The sequence below is a fragment of the Pristis pectinata genome, chromosome 2 (genome assembly GCF_009764475.1).
Source record: "Pristis pectinata isolate sPriPec2 chromosome 2, sPriPec2.1.pri, whole genome shotgun sequence".
In the NCBI taxonomy this organism is placed as follows: Eukaryota; Metazoa; Chordata; class Chondrichthyes; order Rhinopristiformes; family Pristidae; genus Pristis; species Pristis pectinata.
In genome coordinates this window covers 143,991,102-144,009,906 of record NC_067406.1, presented here as the reverse complement: position 1 = coordinate 144,009,906, position 18,805 = coordinate 143,991,102, and the positions used below count along the sequence as shown (strand labels likewise).

The window sequence follows — 18,805 nt, the reverse complement described above, 5'->3', positions numbered from 1 at the left end:
GACCCCTCAGTGACGCCAGACCCTAGGTTACTGACCCCTCACAGTGACCACAAGCCCTTGGCTACTTACCTGCTGCCATCAGTAAGGCACAGAGTTTGGTTGAGCCTCTCCCTGCAGCGATGTGAAGTGCAGTTGATCCATCAAACGTGACTGCATCGACTTCTGTACTTGCCTGAGAACCAAAGCACACACGTGATGTCAGCACTGCAACTTCACGGAGACCAACAACCCAGTCACGCCCAGCGCACTGGCTGTGGGAGCTTGCTGTGCACAAACCGGTCACTGTGTTTCCTACACCAGGGCTGTACCTATGGCTGTGAAGTGTTTTGGGAATCTTGAAATTGTGGAAGGGGCTATAGAAATGCAGTTCGTTCTGGAGCACCAGCAGTGTAGCTGCAAAAACACGGGCCGGGCTGGCAGCAGACGGGCTTCACCAGAGGCAGCAGCTGTGGGCAGGAAGCTGCAGCAAGGTTGGGAAGGTGAGGAATGATGAGGGACCGTCAGCATGGCTCCGCCTGTGGGAAATGGTGTCTCACGAATTTGACGGAGGTTTCCTGAAGACACGACCGAGAGGATCGACGAGGGCAGGCGGTAAATGTCGTCTGCAGATTCCAGCACGGCCTTTGGCAGGGTCCCCGTCGGAGACTGGTCCAGAAGGTGAGACCCCCTGGGATCCAGGGTGAGCCGGCCAATTGGATGCAGAGGAGGGTGGTGGAGGGAGACAGAGGGGGGTGGTGGAGGGAGACAGAGGGGGGTGGTGGAGGGAGACAGAGGGGGGTGGTGGAGGGGTGTTTCTCAGATTGGAGACCTGTGACCACAAGACGTGGGAGCAGAATTAGGCCATTCGGCCCATCGAGTCTGCTCCGCCGTTCGATCACGGCCGCATAACCTTTGATGCCCTCACTAATCAAGGACCTTTCAACCTCCGCTTTAAATATATCCAATGACTCGGCCTCCACAGCCGTCTGTGGCCATGAATTCCACAGATTCACCTCCCTCTGGCTGAAGAAATTCCTCCTCATCTCTCTTCGCAAGTGACGTCCTTCTATTCTGAGGCTGTGCCCTCTGGTCCTGGACTCTCCCACCACTGGAAACATCCTCTCACGTCCACTCTATCCAGGCCTTTCAATATTCGGCAAGTTTCAATGAGATCCCCCCTCATCCTTTTCCATGACCCCAGACCCCTCAGTGACCCCACACCCTCGTTACCAACCCCTCAGTGACCCCAGACCCTCGGTTACTGACCCCTCACAGCGACCCCACACCCTCAGTTACCGACCCCTCAGTGACCCCACACCCTCAGTTACCGACCCCTCAGTGACCCCACACCCTCGGTTACCGACCCCTCACAGTGACCCCACACTCTCGGTTACCGACCCCTCAGCGACCCCACACCCTCGGTTACCGACCCCTCAGCGACCCCACACCCTCGGTTACCGACCCCTCAGCGACCCCACACTCTCGGTTACCGACCCCTCAGCGACCCCACACCCTCGGTTACCGACCCCTCAGTGACCCCACACCCTCGTTACCGACCCCTCAGTGACCCCAGACCCTCGGTTACTGACCCCTCAGCGACCCCACACCATTGGTTACCGACCCCTCAGTCACCCCACACCCTCGGTTACCGACCCCTCACAGTGACCCCACACTCTCGGTTACCGACCCCTCAGCGACCCCACACCCTCGGTTACCGACCCCTCAGCGACCCCACACCCTCGGTTACCGACCCCTCAGTGACCCCACACCCTCGGTTACCGACCCCTCAGTGACCCCAGACCCTCGGTTACCGACCCCTCAGTGACCCCACACTCTCGGTTACCGACCCCTCAGCGACCCCACACCCTCGGTTACCGACCCCTCAGTGACCCCACACCCTCGTTACCGACCCCTCAGTGACCCCACACCCCCACAGTGCCATGAAGACAAAGCAGCAGAGCGAAGATGAAGCCATTGTTGGTTTGTCCCACGGAGCAGCAGAGGGCTGATGTGGCAGACACCACGATGGGTCCTCGGGCAAGGCTTCAGGGGGCAATGGGGACCCGAGAGCCATGTTTTCCTGCACAGTTCCAGGGCTGTTGGTGGCCCCTGTTAACCACAGAACAAGCAGCACTGCCCGCACTGCTCTCAGTGTTAGATTTGTCCACCCACTGGTAACGTGTCAAACAGGAGCAGCGACTTGCCCCGTGTCGGGTTAGTAATTATCCCTCAACCAGTGTAACCAAACCCGGTTATCTGGTCGTATCACGATGCTGTTTGTGGGTGCTTACTGTGCACAAAATGGCTATGACGTTCCCTGAAATATTTCCCTGCGTTGGCTGGCGAGCACTAAGGTGTTGGAAGGTGCTATACAAATGCAACTTCTTTATTCTGTTCCACTGCACTAACCTCAAGGAGGAGGCTTCCGGCCAGCGAGATGTTCTCCTGCTCAACTGCAAGATGCAGCGCGGTGCGTCCCGAGCGCTGTTCCGGAGTGTTCACATCTGCTCCAGCTGCCAGCAGCTGCCTCAGGGACGACAGGCTGTTGGCCAACACGGCTAGGTGAATGGCACTGAACCCTGCAGATAAGATAAGATCTCCTTATTAGTCACATGTACATCGAAACACACAGTGAAATGGATCTTTTGCGGAGTGTTCTGGGGGCAGCCCACAAGTGTCACCACGCTTCCAGCGCCAACATAGCACGCCCACAACTTCCTAACCCGTACAGAGCACCCGGAGGAAACCTACACAGACACGGGGAGAACGTACAAACTCCTCACAGGCAGCGGCCAGAATTGAACCCGGGTCGCTGGCGCTGTAATAGTGTTACACTAACCACTACGCTACCATGCAGGCATTACACACGGGCCAATCTCTCATCCTGATCTGGCACAGAATTCACGAACTATGGGCAGCAGTGACCCCTGCCCTCCAGGTCACCTCCCAGGCATGGACGGACACCTCAAGGCCTTGGAGAGCTCCCAGCAACAGTCTCTGCCGAGTCCCCCCACACCCCCTTCACCTGGTTTCACCCGTCACCCACCAGCCTCCCTCGTACTCCCAGCTACACACCGACCATCTTTCCTCGTCCCTCTCAGTTCTGACACGGGGTCTTGACCTGAAATGTCAACTGACACCTTTTGCCTCCAAAGATGCTGCTCAGCCCACCAAGTTCTTCACACAGAGGGCGGTGGATGTGTGGAACGAGCTGCCACAGGAAGTGGGAGAGGTGGGGACAGTTATAACGTAACGTTTGAAAGACATTTGGACAGGTACATGAGCAGGGAAGGTTTAGAGGGATATGGGCCCAACGTGGGCAAATGGGGTGAGCTCAGGTTGGCAGGGAAGAGAGTGGAAGCAGTTCATCCTCGACTCTGAGGGACTGCCCAACCAATCAATGCAGAACCACGCCTGGTGAAGTGTCTGCATTTGAAGGAGCCACTGACTCAACCTGCAGGAAAACTGATAACCAGTAACCCCCTGAACTGCCGTTCACGTGAGCAGGGGTTTGTGCTGCCTGCCCTCCGCTCAACTGAAACCACTCACTCAGGTGATTCCTTGCCACTGGTGATGAGATGCGTCTGCCAAACGCAGGCCACTGCCTCCTCCTCTAAACCGAATCTTTGTCACACAGTGTAACTGCCTTCTCTGTGGCAACCGCTGTAGAGGCTGGAATAATTGTTGATGTTTTCCTGTAGTGCCGGCCGCACATTAGGCAATGGTGGGCTCGGGAGTGAAGGCTCTCTCCAGAGAGGGATCTTACAATTAATTTGCGGCTTCAGTTTTAATGTGGCAGAAGAACAAGTTCAATGGAAGGAAGGGACGAGGCAGCAGTGCAGAAACATCTAACAAGTTGGAATATTGATACAGCGCACGAAACTTCAGACGTAAATTTCAACGGCAACATGGGTCCAGCAGCGACCCCCCTGACCTTGTATGGGTGGATGTGACTGCACTGGAGAGGGTGCAGAAAAGGTTCACCAGGTCACTCCTGTAATGCAGTGTCTCAGCTACAAGACATATTGGGTTTGATTTCCCTGGAGCAGAGGGGGCTGGGGGGAAATGGATAGAGATGTACAGAATTATGAGGGTGTAGCGACTCACCGTCTGGGCAGGCGAACCCGCTCAGCAAAAGGGTCGCGCGGCGTCGGAGCGACGAGGCCCAAGATGGTGGCGGGCCTTCGTCTTCCCCGAGCGACGGGGAGAACCCGCGCGGGAAAGACTTGATGACGTAGCGTATACGTTTGCCAGTTGCATTGGGCGGGAACGGTCTCCCTTAAAAGGCCCGCACAAGGCGGGAAAATAAACTATTTCTTGTTTGGCAATCCTTCGACTAGCATCTTGTTTTATTTTGCGGTAGCAACCACTACATTGGTGACCCCGACAGTCCAAATGGATTTTGGACCCGCACAATGGACGACAACGCAGCAGCCAACGCAGTGGCCCTCAAGCTGCCCACCTTTTGGACACTTCGTCCCAGCATCTGGTTTGACCAGGCCGAAGCGCAATTTCACCTTCGGCAGATCACCTCCGACTCCACGAAGTACTACCATGTGGACAGCTCTCTGGACCAGGAGACAGCCGCCCAGGTCAGAGACTTCATCCAGTCGCCTCTGGAGGAAGATAAGTATCCGGCTTTCAAAGACCTTCTGATTCGGACCTTCGGCCTCTCCCATCGGAAGCGCGCCGCCTGCCTGCTTCATCTGGACGGCCTGGGGGACAGATCCCCATCCGCCCTAATGAATGAGATGCTGGCATTGGCCGAGGGACACAAGCCATGCCTGATGTTCGAACAGGCCTTCCTCGAACAGCTCCCCGATGACATCCACCTGCTGTTAGCCGACGCCGACTTCAGCAACCCCCGTGAGGTAGCTGCCCGGGCAGATGTCCTGTGGAAGGCCAAACGCAAGAGCGGTTCGTCCGTCGGCCAAATCACCAGGCCACGAGCCCAACGCCCGCCTAGTCCAGTCCCAGCAACCGAGCAGCCACACCCAGGAACACAGACGACGACACAGGTGACCAGCTGTGTTTCTACCATCAGAGGTGGGGTGCAGAGGCCCGTCGATGCCGCCCACCCTGCAGGTTTCAGGGAAACGCCAGGGCCAGCTGCCGCTGATGGCTACGGCGGCTGGCCGCTGACAGAGCCTCCTATTCGTTCAGGACAAGAAATCTGGACGGCGTTTCCTCATTGATACTGGAGCAGAGGTCAGTATTTTGCCCCCACTGGCCGCGACACTCGTAACAGGCAACCAGGTCCTGTACTCATTGCTGCCAACGGCACAACGATACGGTCTTTCAGTACCCGTACGCTTCAATTACAATTCGGCAGCAGTCATCTTACCTGGACCTTTACCCTTGCCACTGTCGCCCGACCACTCCTAGGAGCCGATTTCCTTCGGGCCCACAACCTGTTAGTCGACTTGCGAGGGAAGCGGTTAGTCCACTCTAGCACTTACCCCTGGGAGAAATCAGCCTACCAGCCCCGCGCCTGGACTCCATTTCCCTTTCTGGCGACAATTTCACCAAGCTCCTAGCCGAATTTTGGCACCTTGGTTTACAAATTCTAGGCCCAAACACGGGGTACGACACCACGTCATTACTACAGGGCCACCCCTTGATGCCCGAGCACGACGATTACCTCCAGACAAGCTCCGCCTGGCAAAGGAAGAATTCCGTCACATGGAGGAGCTGGGGATTGTTCGCAGGTCAGACAGCTCCTGGGCCTCCCCCCTGCACATGGTCCCCAAAGCCACCGGAGGGTGGAGGCCCTGCGGCGACTACCGCAGGCTGAATGACGCCACCACCCCGAACCGCTATCCCATCCCTCACATCCAGGACTTTGTAGCAAACTTACACGGGGCCCACATCTTTTCCAAAGTGGACCTCGTTCGGGGATACCACCAAATCCTGGTCCATCCGGATGACGTCCCCAAAACTGCAATTATCACCCCATTCGGCCTGTTTGAATTCCTTCGAATGCCGTTCGGCCTTAAGAACGCTGCGCAGACCTTCCAGCGGCTGATGGACGCAGTAGGCCGAGACCGGGACTTCGTGTTCATTTACTTAGATGACATACTGATCCCCAGCCGTAACTGCCAAGAACACCTTTCCCACCTCCGCCAGCTGTATTCCCGTCTCCGCGATTTCGGCCTCACGATCAACCCGTCCAAGTGCCAATTCGGACTTGACTCTATCGATTTCCTCGGCCACAAAATCACCAGCGACAGGGCAGCACCCCTACCTGCCAGGGTAGACGCTATCCGCCATTTTGCCCGCCCCAACACGGTCAAAGGCCTACAGGAATTCCTTGGGATGGTCAGCTTCTACCATCGATTCATCCCTGCAGCAGCCCATATCATGCGCCCTCTGTCCTCGCTGCTGGCTGGTAAGGGCAAGGACATCACCTGGACTGATGAGACTGCGGCTGCCTTTGTTAAGGCCAAAGACGCCCTGGCAGATGCCACGATGCTTGTACACCCTAGGACTGACGTCCCGACTGCCCTCACGGTGGACGCGTCCAACACCGCGGTGGGTGGGGTACTGGAACAGCTAATCGAAGGCCGGTGGCAACCCTTGGCATTTTTCAGCAAGCACCTCAGACCACCCGAACTGAAATACAGCGCTTTTGATCGGGAACTTCTAGCGCTGTATCTGGCGGTCCGGCATTTCCGGTACTTTCTAGAAGGCAGGCCTTTCACCGCTTTCACCGATCATAAGCCTTTGTCCTTTGCCTTCTCCAAAGTCTCTGATCCCTGGTCAGCTCGTCAGCAAAGACATTTATCCTACATTTCCGAATTCACAACGGATATCCAACATGTCTCCAGAAAGGATAATGTCGTTGCTGATGCACTTTCCAGACCCACCATCCACAACCTGTCCTTGGGTGTCGACTACACGGCCCTAGCTGACGCACAGCAAGCCGACGACGAGCTGCCCAGCTACAGAACTGCAGTCTCGGGCCTGCAGCTCTGAGATTTCTTGGTTGGTCCAGGTCAGCAGACCCTACTTTGCGACATCGCGACAGGTCAGCCCCGCCCTATTGTCCCTGCAGCCTGGCGGAGACGCGTTTTTGACTCGGTACATGGGTTGGCGCACCCGTCCATCAGATCTACTGTCCGACTGGCTGCCAGCAAGTTTGTCTGGCATGGCCTGCGCAAACAGGTCAGTGAGTGGGCCAGGACTTGTCCGCACTGCCAGACATCGAAAATCCAACGACACACCGAAGTCCCGCCACAGCAGTTCGAGCCTACCCGTAGGATGTTTGACCACATACACGTCGACCTCGTGGGCCCTCTGCCGGTTTCAAGAGGAGCCCGGTACCTCCTTACCATCGTGGACCGGTTCACGAGGTGGCCAGAGGCAACCCCCCTGACTGACATCACGACTGATTCCTGCGCCTGGGCGCTGCTCACAACTTGGGTCTCATGCTTTGGTGTTCCGGCCCACATCACTTCAGACAGAGGCACCCAATTCACCTCCAGTCTCTGGTCTGCATTAGCGAACCTGCTAGGGACGCAGCTGCACACCACCATGGCCTCCCATCCTCAATCAAACGGGTTGGTGGAATGTTTTCACCGCCACCTGAAATCAGCCTTGATGGCCCGCCTGAAGGGTCCTAACTGGGTTGACGAGCTGCCTTGGGTCCTGCTCGGCATACGCACTGCCCCCAAAGAAGACCTCTGCGCTTCGTCAGCTGAGCTTGTGTACGGGGCGCCCCTGGTTGTCCCAGGGGATTTCATACCTGCCCTTCAAAGACCAAGGGGAACAACCCCCAGCAGTCCTACAAAGACTGCACGAGAAGCTCGGCAACTTGGCCCCGATTCCCACCTTGCGGCACAGTCAAGCCCCATCCTGCCAGCCCAAAGAACTACGAGACTGTAAGTTTGTTTTCGTTCGCAGGGGCACACCTCGGGCGCCGTTGCAATGACCATATGAGGGACCGTTCCGAGTCATCAGGAATAATGGATCCACCTTTATTTTAGACGTTGGAGGCAGGGAACAGGTTTTCACAACGGACCGCCTCAAACCAGCCCATTTAGATCTGCAACAACCGGTCGAGGTTTCAACGCCGCGACGCAGAGGCCGACCCCCTAAGCGGCGGCTGGCACAGCCCGTGGACCTTGGGGACTGTATCGCCGGTTCTGGGGGGGGTTGCGTAACAACTCACCGTCCAGGCAGGCGAACTGGCTCGGCAGTCGGGTCGCACGGCGTCGGAGCAACAAGGCCCAAGATGGCGGCGGGCCTCATCTTTCCCGAGTGACGGGGAGAACCCGCACGCGGGAAAGACTTGATGACGTAGCATATACGTCATTGCCGGTTGCATTGGGCGGGAACAGTCTCCCTTAAAAGGCCCGCGCAAGGCGGGAAAATAAACCAGTTCTTGTTCGGCAATCCTTCGACTAGCGTCTTGTTTTATTTCGCGGTAGCAACCGCTACAAGGGCTACAGATAGGGCAGAGAGTGGGAAACTTTTCTCCACGGTAAAGCACTAAACACTACAGTATAGCAACACCATGAACACTGATGACTTTGCAAGAAAAAGGACTGTTTTTGTTCTAATTATGTTTTCCTGTAAAAATTGTGTATAATTTCTGTTTTTCTTGTGAATGCTGCTTGTCAGATGCTATGTGCCTGTGAGTGCACACATGGACTTGTGCAGGTGACAATAAACTCGACTTTGACTTTGAAATCCAGAGGGCACAGCTTTAGGGCGAGGGGTTTAGAGAGGATCGGAGGGCAATTTCTTCGAGCTGGGAGCTGGCATCTCAAACTCACTGCCTGAGAGGGTGGTGGAGGCAGAACCCCTCCCAACATTTGACAGGTGTCTGGATGAGCACTTGAATCACTGAGGCAGAGGGGGCCATGGACCCAGTGCTGAGAAATGGGATTGGTGTAAATGGGCACAATGGACAGCATGGACATGTTGGGCCGAAGGGCCTCTCTTTACTGTAAGTCACTATGACAAGAATGCTTTAATGGTGCCTCAGCCGCTTGATGAGCTACTGAACACCAGGGTTCTTTCAACTGATACCGTTCAGCACAGTAGCTGCTGGTCACAAGTCTGACCACACGAGCCGCCCTTCCTCTGGTTCCTCACTCCTCTGTCCACGTGGGCGAGGTTCCCTGTGTCCAAGTGTGAGCTGGTGTCCTTAATTCAGGATGACCAGTGGAATTATTGGTGCTAGAACTGTCACATAGTGCAGCACTGTGCCCCAGGTGTGGTCTGAGGTACATTGGGCAACCCCGACAGCAGCTGCCTCCACAGACAACACCCCACCAAACACACAGCCCAATGTGGTGGTGCTTTCGAATTACAGCAAACTCCTGCTGCTCTAGAAAGTGAACTGAGCACCCCACTAGTTCCCAGAAATCCCGTCGGGAATCCCGAATTACCTTCCTTTTCTGGGTGAAGACCTCAAGTCCCACACCTTGCTGTGTGGCCAGATTCTGCTGTAACTTCATCTACAAGTTTGTAGATGACACCACCATAGTGGGCAGTGTCTCAGATAACGACGAGATGAAGGAGGCAGAGAGCCTGGTGACATGGTGTCATGACAACAAACTTTCCCTCAATGTCAGCAAAACAAAAGAGCTGGTCATTGACTTCAGGAAAGGGGGCAGTGCACAGCTTCAGGTCTCTGCCTCTTCTCCCCCCTCCCATCAGGCAGAAGATACAAAAGCCTGAAAGCACGTCCCACCAGGCCCAAGGACAGCTTCTATCCTGCTGTTATAAGACTATTGGATGGACCTCTTGTACGATAAAGATGAACTCCTGACCTCATAATCTGCCTTATTGTGGCCTGTGCACCTTACTGTCTGCCTGCACTGCACTTTCTCTTTAACTGTAACACTTTATTCTGCATTCTGTTATTGTTTTCCCTTGTACTACCTCAATGCACTGATGTGATGAAATGACCTGTCTGGATGGCATGTAAAACAAAGTTTTTCACTGTACCTCGGTACCTGTGACAATAATAAACCAATTTACCAAGTTGTGACAATAGTAAACCAACTGCCAGTGGTCAGAGGCCACCTATCCCGCTCCCAACCTCTCACTCAGTCCCCATACACACCTGCATTGTTCGGAAGGGGCAGGAGGTCCATTACAACTTTGTTCCTTTCTCCCAGCAGCACATTCAACATCTTCACATCTCCCTGCTCCGCAGCCAGGTGAAGGACAGAGTTACTGTGGCAGTCCAGGAGGCTGGGATCAGCTCCGGCCTGAAGCAACAGCTCCACCACCTCGGCCTGTCGGGTTATAACGGCCAAATGCAAAGGGGTCTGGAAACAGAAGCAGCAATTAGGCAGGGTTACAGTCCACCAGCAGGTCCCCACTGGGGCAGCTCTCTGCCTTACAGTCAGGGTGGCAATGGTGCAGTCCAGGGGTAGCTTTACCTCTGCACTAGACACATCAGTAAAATTACATTCCTGGGAACGGTACTGAACTCCCTCTGGCTACAGACCAACCTCACCCCAGCCCCAGGACATCACTGCAGTGTCCTGGGCCCAACCATCTGCAGCTGCTTCATCAGTGACCTTCCTTCCATCATGAGGTAAGAAGTGGGGATGTTCATGGACAATTCACAATGTTAATTCCATTTCCAGCTGCTCAGCAGATGAAACAGCCCGTGCCTGCAGGCAGCAAGACTGGACAACATTCAGGGGACGTTCATGCACACAAAGTGCCAGGCAATGACCGTCTCCAACAAGAGAGTTCCACCCACCTACCCTTGGCAGTCCCACCACTGAGACCTCAGCATCAACAGTCTGGTGGTCACTGTTGACTAGTCATGTGAACACTGTAAGTGCAGGTCAGAGGTTGGACATCTTCAGCCTGCAGGGAGTGACTCACTTCCTGACACCGGGAGGCCTTTCAATCATCTGCAATACACAAGTCAGGAGTGTGATGCAACACCCTTCTTTCTGGGTGAGTGCAGCACCAATAACACTCAAGAACACAGAACATTACAGCACAGTTCAGGCCCTTCGGCCCACGATGTTGTGCCGACATTTTATCCTGCTCTAAGATCTATCTAATCCTTCCCTCCCATATAGCCCTCCATTTCTCTATCATTCATGTGTCTACCTAAGAGTCTCTTACATGTCCCTAATGTATCTGCCCACACAACCTCTGCCGGCAGTGCGTTCCACGCACCCACCACACTCTGTGTAAAAAACTTACCCCTGACATCCCCCTTACACCTTCCTCCAATCACCTTAAAAGTATGTCCCCTCATGTTAACCATTGTTGCCCTGGGATAAAGTCTCTGACTGTCCACTCAATCTATGCCTCTTATCATCTTGTACACCTCTATCAAGTCACCTCTCATCCTCCTTCTCTCCAAAAGAACAGCCCCAGCTCACTCAACCTATCCTCATAAGACGTGCTCTCCAATCCAGGCAGCATCCTGGTAAATCTCCTCTGCACCCTCTCTAAAGCTTCCACATCCTTCCTATAATGAGGTGACCAGAACTGAACACAATACTCCGAGTGTGGTCTAACCCAGAGTTCTATAGAGCTGCAACATCACCTGGCAACTCTTGAACTCAATACCCTGACTAATGAAGGCCAACACACCATACACCTTCTTAACAACCCTATCAACCTGTGTGGCAACCCTGAGGGATCCATGGACCTGGACCCCAAGATCCCTCTCTTCCTCCACACTGCTAAAAATCCTGCCATTAACCTTGTATTCTGCCTTCAAATTCAATCTTCCAAAGTGTATCACTTCACACTTCCAGGTTGAACTCCATCTGCCACTTCTCAGCCCAGCTCTGCATCCTATCAATGTCCTGTTGTAACCCACAGCAACCTTCTACACTATCCACAACACCACCAACCTTTGTATCATCAGCAAACTTACAAACCCATCCTTCCACATCCTCATCCAAGTCATTTATAAAAATCACAAAGAGCAGGGGTCCCAGAACCCTGCGGAACACCACTGGTCACTGAAACTTTTAGAAGCTTGACCCCATCCACGACAGTGCAGGTGGTTTGACTGGTGTCTCACCCCCACCTCCCTAAACACACATTCATTAATGAATATCAGGCAACTAGAAACCTGAAATTAAACAAAAAATGCGGGAAAGACTTGGTTTAACGGGCAGCTTCTGTGGAGAGAGAAATGGTTAATGTTTCAGGTTGAAACCCCACCAGAGCTCATCTGTTCGAACATTTTCTGTTTTTATTCAACCTCCCTCCCTGCACCAGCCCACAGAGGCTGCGGTGGGCACCATCTCCAACACACCACGCAGTTACTCGCCCAGGCTACTCCGACAGCACCTCCCAACACCCCCCCACCTCTCCCATTAAGGGCAAGGGCAGCAGGGGAACACCACCACCCGCAGGTTCCCCTCCAAGTCACTCTCCATCCCAACTTCATCATCACTGGATCTGGATCCTGGAAGCCTCCCAACAATGGTGGCAGCTCCTTCACCATAAGTGCTGGGGCTCACCACCACGTCAAGGGCAGGGAGGGATGGACAATAGATGCTAGGTGTGCCAGCAAAGCCCCGATCCATTCAATAAATGCACGTTAAACTCAGATGTGTCGAGCACAATGCCACAACTGACTAATGACACAAGACAAGCTGGGACAGACAAGCAGACCAGGGTGGGATGGGGTGGGGAACTCTGTGGTGCCAGATCAATCCTTCAGTGGTGTTCACAGGGAGGTGGATGAGGGAAACGGGCACGGAGCAGACCTCGGGACTGCCCCCTAACGCACCACCATCTCCTCCGATGGGGTGGGAGTGGCCGGTGCAGTAAGATGCACGTCACGTGGGCTGGCACTGCACCAGTCTCGGAACAGGGATCAAGTTCCGTGGAAAGGGACAGGAAGACGTGGATGGACAACTTCTGGTGCAGTATAAAGCATTACATCAACTGCTTTATATCCAACCCTTGAAGGTGCCCTTGCACCTTATTGTCTGCCTGCACTGCACCTTCCCTGAAGCTGTGACACTTTACTCTGCATTCTGTATTGTTTTTACCCTGTACGGCCTCAACACACTGTGTAATGAATTGATCTGTATGAACAGTATGCAAACAAGTTTTTCACTGCACCTTGGTACAGATGACAATAATAAACCCATTCACCAATGTATCGCACCCACCAGTGGAGGAGGTGGGGACTGCCCACTGGGAAGTGTGGAGGGAGGGGAGGTTCTCAGTGTGGACAGGGAGTGACGTCTACCTGATACAGATCGTTCCTCATGTTGACGATGTCGTGCCCGGGGAGGCTGACGATAACCTGGAGAAGGTGTTGTACCACGACCGGCTGGAGGTGAATAATCGCAAGATGTAGGGCCCTGACGTTCAGAGAGAAAACAACTTAATTCCATCGGGTGAGCCGCTCAACACCACGGCTCTTCTGACAGAGCCATTTATGCCTCTCGGTAACTACCACCAGCCCTTTCTGCTCTGCTGCTTCTCCCACCTCTGGCCTCACGTTTCCTCACACATTCCGGCCTCTGTCATTGTGGTTAAAGAGCTCGTAAAACGGTGAAGCTGAGCAAACAGTTGCCTTGTCCCGTGAACCATCAGATCCCATGTGTGTGCTGACACAGGAACTGCACCGTCCACAGACCCCTTCCATTTCCTCCTGTTCCTACGAGATATCGGTGAACCCGTGCAAGGGCGGGGCCCACCCAACATGGGCACACCAACTGGGGGCCTGTCCCACGCGGGCACACCGACCGGGCGCCAAAGGGCCTGTTTCCATGCTGTATGACTCTGAATATAAACAAATCAGGAGGGTGTAAGGGGCCATGAAATGTCCTTGTGAGTAGGATTAAAGAGAATCCCAGGGCATTTTATGCGTACATTATAAACAAGAGGGTAACTAGGGAGAGGGTAGGACCACTCAAGGACAAAGGAGGGGATTTATGCCTGGAGCCAGAAGTGGGTGAGGTACTAAATGAGTACTTCATATCGGTATTCACCAAGGAGAAGCACGTGGAGGACAGCGAGATCAGGGAGGGGTGTGCTGATATTCTCGGGCATGTTGATATCAAAGAGGAGGAGGTGTTGGGCTCTTGAAGAGCAGCAAGGTGGATGTCCCCAGGGCCTGATGGGACCTGTCCCAGGTTAGTGAGAGAGGAGATTGTTGGGGCCTCGACAGAGATCTTTGCGTCCTCTCTAGCCACAGGCAAGATCCCAGAGGACTGGAGAGTAACCAATGTTGTTCCTCTGTTTAAAAAGGGAAACAGGGACAAACCAGGAAATTATAGGCCGGTGAGCCTTACGTCAGTGGTAGGGAAATTATTGGAGAAGATTCTTAGGGATAGGAGGTTGTCTTACAAAGTTGACTGAGTTTTTTTGAGGAGGTGATGAGGAGGATTGGTGGGGGCAGGGCAGTGGGTGCTGTACACATGGACTTCAGTAAAGCTCTCTACAAAGTTCCTCAAGGTAGGAAGATCCAGAAGATTAAGGCACATGGGATCAATGGGAACTTGGTAGACTGGATTCACAATTGGCTTGGCTTAACTGGAGCTCTGTGACCAATGGTGCACTGCAAGGGTCAGTGCCGGGACCTCTGTCGGCTGTGATGTATATAAACGATTTGGATGAAAATGTAGGTGGGATGATGAGTAAGTTTGGGAAGACACAAAAATTGGAGTTGTAGACAGTGAGGAAGGTTTCAGCGGGATGGAGACCAGTTGGAAATGTGGGCAGAGACATGAGAAATGGAGTTTAATCTGGACAAGTGTGAGGTGTTGCACTGATGCAAGGGGAAAGTACACAGTGAACGGCAGGATCATTGGGAACACTGGTGTAGGGAGGGACCTGGGGATGCAAGTCCACAGCTCCATAGAGGTGGCAACACAAGGAGATAGGGCGGTAAAGGAGGCATACGGCATGCTTGCCTTCATTGATCGGGGTATTGAGGATAAAATTTGCAGCTGTATAAAACTGGCCACATCTGGAGTATTGTGTGCCATTCTGGTCACCCCATTACAGGAAGGACGTGGAGGCTTTGCAGAAGGTGAAGAAGAGGTTCACCAGGACGCTGCCTGGATTAGAGGGTCTTAGCTATAAGGAGAGGTTGGACACACTTGGGTTGTTTTCTCTGGAGCGTCGGAGGCTGAGGGGAGACTGGATAGAGGTTTATAAAATTATGAGAGGCATTGATAGGGTAGACAGTCAGAATGTCTTCCCCAGGGTGGAAATGTCAACTACTAGAGAGTATAGCTTAAAGGGGGGGGGGGGGGGGGGGGCATTCAAAGAAGATTTATGAGGCAAGTTGTGTTTTTTTTAAAGAGAGAGAGAGAGAGAGAGCTGGGTGCCTGGAACGTCCTGCCAGGATAGGTGGTGGAAGCAGGCACATCAGCAGTGTTTCAGAGGTGCGTGAACAGCGGGGAATGGAGAGAAATGGACCATGTGGAGAGAGGTGGGATTAGTTAGATTGGCTTCATGGTCAGCACAGACATGGTGGGCCAAAGGGCCTGTCCCTGTGCTGCCCGACCTTAGAGTGGTGCAGTAGAGTTATACTGCAATAACTAGCATACAAAAATTAGCCATGAAATGCTGATTGAATCAAAACTCCAAATAATTATTGAGCCTCTTGGAATGGCAAGGACAGAGTCATACAGCCCGGAAACAGTTTCTTCGGCCCAACAGGTCCATGCCGACCGAGATGCCCATCTTAAGCTTGTCCCTCTTGCCTGTGTTTGACCATATCCCTCCCTCCATGTACCTGTCCAAATATCTTCTAAATGCTGTAATCGTAACCAGGAAGCAGAAAAAAGAAAATAGAACAACTTGTCAGAAATCAGAGCACGGAGGCCCTTTGGCCCACCCTGTCCATGCTAACCATCAAGTACCAATTTATACTAATCCCATTTACCAGCACTTGGTCTGTGCCTTGGTGAATCAAGTGCTTATGATGCTGTCCAGCGCATTAAAACATGGGCCTTAACCCCCCACGGTTTAATGCAGGGAACATTGCTGCTTCATGCTTTGGTAGTAACCTGAAGAGTAACTAGTCTAGTGATAAACTCGGTGACTGGAACTACCAACTACTGGTTATGTCCTGTTAAACTAAACCGTGCTTCATCGAAGGGGGTTCCCAAAACCATTCAGACTTTCCCTGAGGGAGATTTTACGGGGACTCTCACCGCCCTGATGTACAACCACGGACTTCAGATACAGAAGGAATGTGGTCAGTGCAGGAAAATGGCACTGAGCTGGTTCAGCCGGGATCATATCGATAGGCAGACGAGGGTCATGAGGTGGGGGAGAGGGTCATAGGGTGGGGATGGAGGTGAGGGTCACAGGGCGGGAGTGGGGGCGAAAGTCACGGGGCAGAAAGACCCCCTCCTCCCTCCCGTCTCCCATTTCTGGTCCTCAAACAACTTACGCGTCTCCATTCTGGTCCTGGGCAGCAGTGAGGTGGCGTTGTACAGCCAGCAACATCCTGGCGTCTCCAGACATCGAATAGTCCAGCAAGGCTCGAGCATGTCTCTCTGCCAGGTCCAGAGCTTTCTCCAGGAAGAACAGGTCTGGAAGCAAACATCAGATGGGTCACTTTCTGTAATGGTGACACAGCTCATCACCCGCCGACTCCCACAGAAAGTCGGACTCTGCTGGGGGTGCTGTCGGACACGGAGGAGATGGACCGAGGAGGTTAGACACAGTTAGGCAACAGTGAGAGCCAGGAGGAGAAGGGGAAGCTCTCCGCTCACTGGCGCTACCTTGATGTTTGTTTTCCATTCATTCACAGGGTGTGGGTGTTGTTGACCGTAGTTACCCTGGGGCGAGACTCCTTCACCCACTGCAGTGTGGGGGAGGTGCTCCCAGTGATATACCACCAAGTCAGGACAGTACATGACTGGAACAGCCACCTGCAGGTGGTGGTGTTCCCCTGCACTCTGCTCTTGTCCGTGGCTACAGAGGCCACAGGTTTGGGAGGAGCTGTCGGAGCATCCTGGGTGGGTAACTGCAGTGCACTGTCCTGATTGGTGTTGAGCTTCTTGTGTTGTTGGAGTCTGCCAGGGAAGTGGAGGGTGTTCTGTCACACTCCTGACTGGGACACTTCATTCTGAACTGTTACCGTTTTCCCCTCTACTACCTCAATGCACTGACGTGATGAAAAGATCTGTACGGACAGCATGCAAAGCAAAGTTTTTCACTGTACCTGAGTACGTGCGACAATAATAAACCAATTTATTATTTGGTTCGGCCGCATTTAGAGTATTGGGTGCAATTCTGGTCACCTCACTATAGGAAGGATGTTGAGGCTTTAGAGAGGGTGCAGAGGAGGTTTACTAGGACACTGCCTGGATTAGAGGGCATGTGCTATCAGGAGAGGCTGGACAAACTTGGGCTCTTTTCTCTGAGCGGTGGAGGCTGAGGGGTGATCTGTTGGAAGTGTATAAAATTATGAAGGACATAGATAGGGTGGACAAGCAATATCTTTTTCCCATTATTGAGTGATCCAATACCAGAGGGCATGCATTTAAGGTGAGGGGGGGGGGTAGGTTCAGAACAGACGTGAGGGGTACGTTTTTTACTCAAAGAGTGGTGGATGCCTGGAATGTGTTGCCTGATAGGGTGGTGAAGGCAAATTCATTGGGGGCTTTTAAGAGGGGCTTGGACGGGCACATGAATGAGAGGAAAATGGAGGATATGGGCATTCTGTAGGTAGGAGGGATTAGCTATGTCAGCACAACATTGTGGGCTGAAGGGCCTGTTCTGTTCTGTACTGATCTGTGTTCTATAATTTACCAATTTAGATGGTTAAAAGGCCTGGGGGTGTCAGGAGAGGAGTCACTCACTGCAGGATCCCCAGCTGCTGAGCTGCAGGCTGGGGTTGGGCAGGGGTATGGGGGGTGTGGGGCGGGTATCATGCCGACGATCGAGATGATCTTGTAGCCACTGGCCCTGGTCAGTGGTGGGCCCAGGTTGTTGATGGTGGGGGGCAGGAACAGCAGTGAATGGTAACAGGAGCTGATCAGACTCTCTCCTTTAGTGAACAAATTAAGCCAAGAACAAACTTCTAAATGAGAGCATGAGTTTGTTACCCAGAGAGAGGGACCTACTTGGGTCCTGAGGCTCCTGGTTCAGTGCCGTTGAGGTGGTTCCAGGCCGTGTGGTGAGTTGGTGCGGGTGTGTGGAGTTCTCCGCAGGGTGGGGGGATGTGGAGTTCTCTGCAAGGTCGGGTCCAGGCTCCACTGTGGCTGCAGACAAGAGAAACTCTTCAACGGCTGCAAACTCCAAGAGACAGGCAGGGTGTCCCGCCCAACATCAGCTCAACGCCCACCTAACACCCACTGTACCACCCAACCCCAGCCTGCCCCTCCCCTCCACAGCCTCAACCCACCTCCACCACCCCCCCCCCCCCAAAACAGCCTGGCTCCTCTTCCCCTCCCCCCAGGTCCACCCTCCTCGGCCAGGACCACAGTGACCAGTGAGAAGGCCTGGGAGGTGTGCTGCACATAGGACCTGGGCTACACATGGGGCCAGGCACTGGGCCTGGGACGTGTGCAACACATGGGGCCAGGCACTGGGCCTGGGACGTGTGCGACACATGGGGCCAGGCACTGGGCCTGGGACGTGTGCGACACATGGGGCCAGGCACTGGGCCTGGGACGTGTGCGACACATGGGGCCAGGCACTGGGCCTGGGACGTGTGCGACACATGGGGCCAGGCACTGGGCCTGGGATGTGTGCGACACATGGGGCCAGGCACTGGGCCTGGGGTGTCAGTCAGCCCGAGGTCCTAAACCCAGAGTGAGACCCAGGCCCAGGGAAGGCCAGAGTACGCTTGCCCAACACGGTGACCCACAGAGGCCCAGCCGTTCACTGATCCCAGCAC

The 18,805-nt window shown here is 53.9% G+C and overlaps 1 protein-coding gene across 1 annotated transcript in view; it reads right to left on the bottom strand.

Moving 5' to 3' along the window:
• The window catches only part of LOC127586907 (nuclear factor NF-kappa-B p105 subunit-like), a 90,868-nt gene that overhangs the window by 11,743 nt on the left and 60,320 nt on the right, over nt 1-18,805 (bottom strand). Inside the window, exons 14-19 of the mRNA XM_052044938.1 lie at nt 18,030-18,167; nt 16,349-16,490; nt 13,184-13,298; nt 10,055-10,262; nt 2,389-2,558; nt 70-172 (exon numbers count right to left, since the gene is read on the bottom strand). Of these exons, the coding sequence (XP_051900898.1) occupies nt 70-172; nt 2,389-2,558; nt 10,055-10,262; nt 13,184-13,298; nt 16,349-16,490; nt 18,030-18,167 (876 nt within the window). The remainder of the gene's footprint in view (nt 1-69; nt 173-2,388; nt 2,559-10,054; nt 10,263-13,183; nt 13,299-16,348; nt 16,491-18,029; nt 18,168-18,805) is intronic.